At 37.5% G+C, this 8,478-nt stretch overlaps 1 protein-coding gene across 6 annotated transcripts in view; it reads right to left on the reverse strand.

The window, feature by feature from the left end:
• LOC105477432 (ARF like GTPase 6) overlaps positions 1 to 6,406 on the reverse strand; it is a 38,321-nt gene extending 31,915 nt beyond the window's left edge. For 3 of the 6 annotated variants that reach the window (XR_984667.3, XM_011733916.3, XM_071092544.1), the window contains exons 1-2: positions 5,952 to 6,248; positions 2,672 to 2,821 (exon numbers count right to left, since the gene is read on the reverse strand). Coding sequence is in view for 5 of the 6 variants with exons in the window: in XM_011733916.3 (XP_011732218.1) it covers positions 2,672 to 2,794 (123 nt within the window). In the remaining variant the exon portion in view is untranslated. Of the gene's footprint in view, positions 1 to 2,671; positions 2,822 to 4,854; positions 4,954 to 5,951 lie in introns of all 6 variants that reach the window. The other 3 variants (XM_024791438.2, XM_071092545.1, XM_071092546.1) reach the window with 3 other exon arrangements.
• Positions 6,407 to 8,478: the final 2,072 nt, after the last annotated feature.

Consider the following 8,478-nt stretch of genomic DNA (forward strand, 5'->3'; position numbering starts at 1 on the left):
CACACACACATAGACCAACAGAACAGAACAGAGAAGCCAGAAATAAATCAATGTATTTACAGCCAACTCATTTTCCCAAAAGACATACAAGAACATACTTTGGGAAAAGGATAGATAGTCTTATGATGCTGGAACACTGGATAACCACATGTAGAAGACTGAACCTAGACCCTTATTTCCCACCATATACACAAGTCAAATCAAAATGGATTAAAGACTTAAATCTAAGACCCAAAACTATCAAAGTACTAGGAGAAAACATAGGGAAAATGCTTCAGGACACTGATCTGGGCAGTAAGACCTCAGAAACACAAGTAACAAAAGCAAAAATAGACAAATGGTACTAGATCAAGCTACAAAGCTTCTACATAGCAAAGGAAATAATCAACAAAGTGAAGAGATAATCTACAGAATTACAGAAAATATTTACAAAATGTCCACTCAACAAAGGATTAATAATCAGAATATAGAAGGAACTCAATTCAGTAGCAAGAAAAAAAAATCTGACTAAAAAAATGGGTAAAAGATCTGAATAGACATATCTCAAAAGAATATAGGCAAATGGCCAACAGACATAAGAAAAAATGCTCATCATCATTAATCATCAGAAAAACATATATCAAACTACAATGAGATATTATTTCACCCCAGTTAAAATGGCCTTTACCAAAAAAGGCAAAAAATAATGAATGCTAGTGAAGATGTGGAAAAGGGGGAACTCTCATAGATTGTTGGTGGGAATGCAAATTAGTACAGCCACTATGGAAAACAGTATAGTGTTTCCTCATGAAACTAAAAATAGAACTCCTATATGATCCAGCAATCCCACTGCTGGGAATACATCCAAAAAAAGGGAAATCAATGTATCAAAGAGATACCTGCACTCCCAGGTTTATAGCACCACCATTCACAATAGCCAAGATATGGAATAAATTTTTGTCCATCAATGGATGTATGGATAATGAAAATTTGGTACATATACACAATGGAATATTATTCAGCCATAAAAAAGACTGAAATCCTGTCATTTGCAGCAGTAATATGGACAGAACTGAAGGTCATTAAGTGAAATGAGCCAGGTGCAGAAAGACAAGTATCACATGTTCTCACTTGTTTGTGGGATCTAAAAAAGTAGATCTCATAGAGACATAGAGTAGGTGGTTACCAGAGGCTGGGAAGGGTAGTGGGGAGAGAGGGGTGGAGAGAGGTTCGTTAACAGATATAAAAATACAGTTTTAAAGGAATAAGACTTAGTGTTTGATAATTCAGTAGGGTGACTATAGTTAACAATAATTTACTGTATATTTCAAAATAACCAGAAAAGAAGAATTAGAATGTTCTGAACATATAAAAAAGATAAATGTTTGAGATGGATATCCCAATGACTCTGATTCGATTATTATGCATTGTATGCATGTATTAAACTATCACATGTAACCCCTAAATTTGTACAACTATTATGTATCAATAAAAAAATGACATAAAAACTGGATGATGTGCCAATGCTAGCACGCATACTGGGGAATGGAATAAAGATTGAAATTTTTGAAAAAGGTATACAGATTCTATCTCTAAAAACATGACAGCTAAGACTAGATTCTTGAAAAAAAGCTATCAGGTTAAAATGTCCTTCCTCTCTCCCTATTCAGTTTAGAAATGCCAGCAACCTCAGTACATTAACAATAAATAAACATAAAGAGAGCTTAATAGGAAAAACTAGTTTGTGTCCAGGAAAGAACTACTTATCTAGAAACTGATTTTATCCACAAAAGTGAGACAATTTTACTATAAAACGAGATGGGCATGATTTTTTGCAAGGCATTTCCTATTAGAGCATTGCATATTTCTATACTTATTTTATTTAATTCCTTAAAAATAATGTTCTAGTAGTGGATGCAAGCTTACAAGAGACTCTTCTTGAGCTTGGTGTGGGAAGGGAGCAAGGGTTGTATCTGTATCTATAACTGAGTGACAGAGGTTTGAAACCCTTCAAGAAGTCCCATTTCAAGTGGCTCCTTGGCTGTTACCATTATCATTAAAAAAAAAAAAAAAGGAAATCCAATCACTTCTCCCTGGACCTGGATGTCAGTTTTTCTGATAAGGCAGGAGAGTTGCCTAAACATAAAGGCTCAAGAACTGGTGCCAGAAATTAGGAAAGCACTATTAGATAGGCTTTCTTTATATGCACCAGACTTTAACTTATACATCACATGTTAAATGTATTAGCTTTATATATTTTTCACTTATTACAATATGTTCATACACTTGTAGGTTAAAATCATCTTGCTTACTATTACTAATATGCATACTATACTTTTGAGAATTGTCTAATTGTCCATAGAACCTTTAAAAATGTTTCACCTTTCTCTTCATTTTGCTCCTCCTGTAAGGAGGAAACTAAAAGGAAGGCAATGATATCAAAAAGAAAACTCAGTAAGTTTGTGAAGATCTTTTGAAAGAAAAGACAAGTGAAAATAATATTCCAGTTTAGTAATTAAGATTTACTGTATAAAATACACTGCAAATTATGGCTCAGGACACTTAAAGGTACTGAAAGTTTAACAGAATATCTTAATGTGATTATATGCGGTTTTAATGTCATATAACAATTCTGCACATTAATATTCTTTAGTGACAGAAAATATATAAACAATCTAACAAAGATACTTACATTTGAAGGTTTAAGTTTGTTAATGATAGTTGTTTTGCCACTATTATCTAGCCCAAGGCACAAAACATGAACCTCTTTCTTCTTCAGGCCAAGCAAGACTGAAAGTCTGTCTAGCAATCCCATAACGTAATTCAAATATTTACAAACCACCTGCAATTAAGAAGAAATAAAATATTACCCAAAGGCACCTTAAGTTATGGAAAATATTGGTACATGTATTTTAAAAAGGTAATAATTTAAATACACATAATAATAGTGTGAAAACTATGTCAATGTAGCTTCGCACTTAGTAAACAGAGTGTAAGCTGATTACCAGAAAGGAGCCTTAACTGATACGCAGATTTGCAGCTTATAACAGGTGGCAACACAGAAGAATGCCTTGGAAATAACAACATTTCTCTCTGTAATTTATAATATTTAAGAATAAAACATGGTCAGCCTCAGTATCATTTGGAGTCTGCGAATTGTGATACTTGAAAATGTGGAAAAATTAGGCTGTAGCCTTTCCAGAAAATCTGAAACAGTGAATGGGCAATGGGGCTTATGTATTCTGATGCTGAAACTCAGAAAGTAGAAGGTAGATCTGAAAAGCAGAAAGATTTTGAGATTTTGGTTATATCATTTAAGCCACTGTTAAATCTTTATCGGAAGCCAGCCCCATTGTTATATTTTGTAATAATATGAAGTTATAATAAATTCAGTTTTTTTTTTTTTGCTTGCTTGGTTATTTCCAGTTTAAGTAGGGTTTTCTGTCAGTAGAAGCAAAGAATCTTGAAACACTTTTTATTTCCCCTTATCCTATACATACGTCTTTGTAAGTCACCATAAATCCCTTTGTGAAGGTTATGCATAAATACACAAACATTCAATTTATTGAACTTTACTAAATATCTGTTTTTTTAACTGTTACTTATCAGGAACATCCTACTAAGTGCTATTTTAAAAGAACTTTATCATATTAGTATAGAATAAGAATTTTAATTTCATCGTATATTTAATTGTAGATTTTAATTTAGTTTTTTAAAAATCTTAAAAATGTCTTTGTTAAGGTGTCCCTAAAGTTTTCATTTCGTTTGTTCAATTGTATTAATTCTTCGAAAAAAAAAATCTTTCCAATGCAAACTGAAAAAAACGAAACAAAACAAAACAAAAACTATCAGCAATCCAAAAATAGAAGTATTTGGAAGTCAAATAAAACTGCTATGTACATAAAACTTGCTATGTGGTAACTTTATGGCTGTTTATATTCATCTAAGGTACTGTTAAATTTACACTTCAGGTCTCCAAACTAAACTTTTCAAAGGAGCTCACTTTGGGTCCATTGCTCCCCAAACCATTACTTTGTGGTAGGAGGACAGGGAGATCCCTTTTTCCAGCCCCCTACTGTTGCAGGGACTGCTACAATACATCTCTGCACCAAATATTTCCCATTACTCAACAACAGTCACTTTCACAGTTCTCTAATGTTTTTATTCTCATTAAATTGACTTATTCTCATCTCCATCTAAGGTTGCATAAGCAACCTATCATATTACAGTTTCTTCAATACTTTTTATTCCATACAATTTCAGGCAAGGGCATACCTTGAAGGATGTGAGGCTGCAGTAACTTTATCAATAAGAGGCTTCCAAGACAACTGTATCTAAAAGGAGGTTGCATAGGCAACATTTTGCTTAGGCCTTTTGGGACATGATTATGGGTAGAAATTTCAAAACTGAATTTCAGTGATGTGCAGAGAAGAGATGGTACAACGCCATGCCAAAAGGTGAGGCCTATAACAGAACCACGTTTGTCTTTCCCCAAGGATGAGTTTGACCTTAGGTACTTCCATTTGTGCCACTTCAATCGACTTTTCTCCTTGTATTAGAGATTCAAATCTTATTCGGCCCATTTCTTTAAATTACAGCTTAAGGACCAGCATTTGTAGACTCTATTTTAAATTAACCTTCTGATGTCATGAAGCAATTAACACATACCATTTGATTTCAAAATTTGCTACTACTCACTTTATTTACTGCGTAAACATATTGGTATAAATACTTATATCTTGTTCTCCATTTCATACAATTTAGAACTTATTTTTTTAAAAACGACCACTTCTCACATTTTCCCCCCTCTAAGCATCTACTATAAAGCACTGAGTGTTTAAAGCCTGATGCTTGAATATTCGTTTTTCACAGTACCTTGTATTGTGACTTTCCATCACTTTTCCATGGATTATCACTTGATACTTGTTACTGAAATATTTTGGGGCACACAATTTAGAAGAGGAGGCAGTTTTTCTAAAAGAGGTAATCACATTTATTGAAATTGCTTTATAAACAACTATCATAGAGCCTTTAAACTTCTACGTTTCAAGTAGTTACAATTTTCCTTCCATAAGTTGACTTTCTGCATGCATACATTAATAAAAGATAATTCAAGCTACTCAACGTTTATTTATCGTGTCTTAAGTGTGCAGAGACAGATACAATTGTTTTCTGCAGCTTCCTACTCTGATAGCCATGATTCTCAACCCTGGCTGCACTCTGAAATCAATTGCTGAATCCAAATTTTTGAAATGAGATCAGGGCATCTGTAGTTTTTAAAAGCTACCCAGTGTTTCTGGTGTGAAGTTACTATCGAGAACTACTGGCTTTCAGAATAAAGCTCAAACTTCCAAGCATAGCTTTTAAGGTTGTTCACAATCTGGCTCCAATCTTCCTTTCTTGTTTCTTATCTTACTGTAACCCTCTCTTTGCACACCAGCCAAATTCTCTTGGTTATTGTCTGACAGACTGTTTCCTAAAGGATTACATATTGCCACAGAAGTCCAGAGGAATTAGAATGTTATCCACAGTTAACAGCTTAGAGGGTAAGCTGCAGAAACACAGTGGTAGCCCAGAGAAAACACCACGAATGATACTTAGTAAACTCTGTAAAGTGTTGATTGAAATGTTGCCTATTTTTATGACCCAAAATAAACATTCTTATTCGGCTTTCAGTTTTTGATGATGGAATTTAAATTACACTTACACACATACATACACACACACACACACACCCCAAATACAGGGGTCTAAGTTGGGCTCTGTTCAAACCCATTAACCAAACAAACATTCGTCCAAACCAGTTTAGTAAGTTTTCTATGGCCTCTCTTACTCACCTTCTTTTCTACTTCTCATACATTAGCAACAACTACGCGCGTGGTGTGAAAAACATGGGAAAGGCCAAAGAGGAATTCTAAAACTGACGGGGGCAGAGGGTGGTGCTGGCTTTAAACCAGGGTTGAGGAGATTACCTGGTTTTTGAGGTTAGTCGGAAGGCGTAGGAGCTGGTAACAGGAATGGACCCACTCGTATCGGTCTCTGGGATGGAAATCCGTTGCGAGGGTCCCTCAGCCGCCTTCTCTACGCCTACATGGGAAGGATGCCTGGTAAAGAGCAAAGCCGTCTCTACAAGTTGGGAAAACCGGTAGCCTCTGCAGCAGCCTGTGCATCAGTAGCTGAGCAGGCGCCTTGGCAGGCACCGTTCCCTTGGCAACAGGAGCTTCTTCCGGCTGAAGCCACGCCTCCCCGGGGGTCTTGGCGATTCGGCCGTTGTGCTGTAGCTTCTGGGATTGAAGAGCTCCGGGAAACAGCCAGAGGCGCGCCGAGGAACTATACATTGACGAAAAATGTGTGCACAGGTAGCAGGGTGAGCTGCCTCTTTCCTGCGAGGAGCCGTGCAGTTCCCGGCGTAGCATGATGGGAGTTGTAGGCGCGCGCACAGCTTTCTGGGAAGCGTTTGGCATGTGCTGCGTGTGCGTCGCTCGACCCTGGTCTTCCTGGGCATCCAAGGGACTGGCGCTCGGTGTGGCGCGGAGAGCGTCGTTACCAGGCACCAGCGTAGCGTGGTGGCAACGACTGCGAGATGCTACTGTCCCCCCTGGGGCAAGATGTGCGCCGAAGTTCCGCCGCTGCCCATCGCACCGACTCTCCTCTGGCTCTGATAGGCCTGCTACCCTGAGTCCCTGTAGAGGTAAAACTGTTAATGCAGGAAGGTAGAGGGGAGAACTGATGTAAAAAGTCAAAAGGCGTTGTTCGGCTAAGAAAGTATGCCTGTACCCCTGCTTCTTAGTTGTCTGGTCTCCCGAAGAGATTTCTACCAGGCATAATCTCCTGTGAGTAGATTACAGTCTCCAGAATCAAATCGGCAGGTGGTTAGGAAAGGTATTAATAGTCAATACTTAAAGTTGGCCACCTTCTTAAATTGCACTTGAATTTTATAGTCATAGTCACAAATAGTCTTCAAATAGAAAATATTTAGGCATACCCTTCCCCACATCTTTTATTACTGCGTTTTCCAACGGACACATTACAGGTGCAATCATTTTAAAGATCGAGCCTTTCAATCTGCCCAGCCCCACTAACCTCACCCCCAGTGAATGGCCTCATTCTTCAAATAGGGGTTTCTCTCTCTTCCTTTTGTTTGTTTGCCATGGGTGTAGGATTTCTGACCCCTCCCACCCCCACCCCCACCGCCTGCGACCCTTTTCAGCTAGTTAGTATTATGTTTACTGCACTACCTGTTCTTTGGCCTGTCAATTCATTTGGCCTATTAAATGGACTAAGAGGGTGCAAAAAGAGACTAGAAGGAATTATTTCAAAGTAATATGGTAGGGCGGACGGTTGTAAGCGTGTGATTATGGGGTGATTTATCTTTTGTCACTTCTCCAAATTTCCAAATGTAATTGTCATTTTTACAGCGAAAAAACAAAAGCGGCCCTGGATTAGTGATTCTTGTTGAAAGACAAAAACAAAACAAAGACCCTTTGGATGCATATCAACATACAAATGTCCTTGTAAAATGGAATATGGAAATACATTCTTTCTGTGTGGTCTTAACCCAATTTACCCTTCTCCGTGCTTCTATCCTCACCTTCAAAAATATAGTATTTATCTTATCAGGTAGTTCTGAGTAGTAAAGAGATAACAGATATACAAATGTTTGACACATATTTATTGTTCAATAAATAATGTCCTGTCTTCTTGTGTCTTGAGATTTTTATTGTATAAACAAAATTGACCCAAACACTAACTGTAGTGGTTCTTTAACTTCTGAACTTCTGATCCCGAATGCATTGACAGGGAGGTGTTGAACACTTTTCTGTGTGCCTGGGTGTTGTGACTCACTTTTAAGAGATGGAAGCTAATGTGCTTGCAAACAATGTAACATTTTTTTTTTTTTTCTTAGCGATAGGCAGAAATATTATATTTCAGAAAACTTTCGTGGACAGACTCAAATTTTCCTGCCTGGAGTTGATATTTTCTGCTGCTAGGTTGAGTTCACCTCTTTCGGCTTAGTATGAAACATTAGGTGAAAACTGGAAATATAATGGACACATAGAGCATCCAGCTATTCAGGAAACCAAGGCAGACAGCTAATTCTTTTACAAGAATGTAGCTAGTCAAATAGTTATCTTAGATAAGTATAGTTGATAGATGGCTTGTTATTAGAGATAAATGTTATGAAATAAAACAGTTAAATAATCTAGAAAAAATGTCAGCCTTGAAAATATTAACCTCAAAAAAACATAAAGGCAGCCAGGCCCGGTGTCTCACGCCTGTAATCCCAGCACTTTGGGAGACTGAGGCAGATGGATCACGAGGTCAGGAGTTCAAGACCAGCCTGGCCAACATGGTGAAACCCCATCTCTACTAAATATATAAAAATTAGCCGGGTGTGGTGGCACGTGTCTGTAATCTCAGCTACTCCAGAGGCTGAGGCAGGAGAATCGCTTGAACCTGGGAGGCAGAGGTTGTGATGAGCTGAGATTGTGCCATTGC

This window comes from Macaca nemestrina, chromosome 2 (assembly GCF_043159975.1).
Source record: "Macaca nemestrina isolate mMacNem1 chromosome 2, mMacNem.hap1, whole genome shotgun sequence".
Classification (NCBI taxonomy): Eukaryota; Metazoa; Chordata; class Mammalia; order Primates; family Cercopithecidae; genus Macaca; species Macaca nemestrina.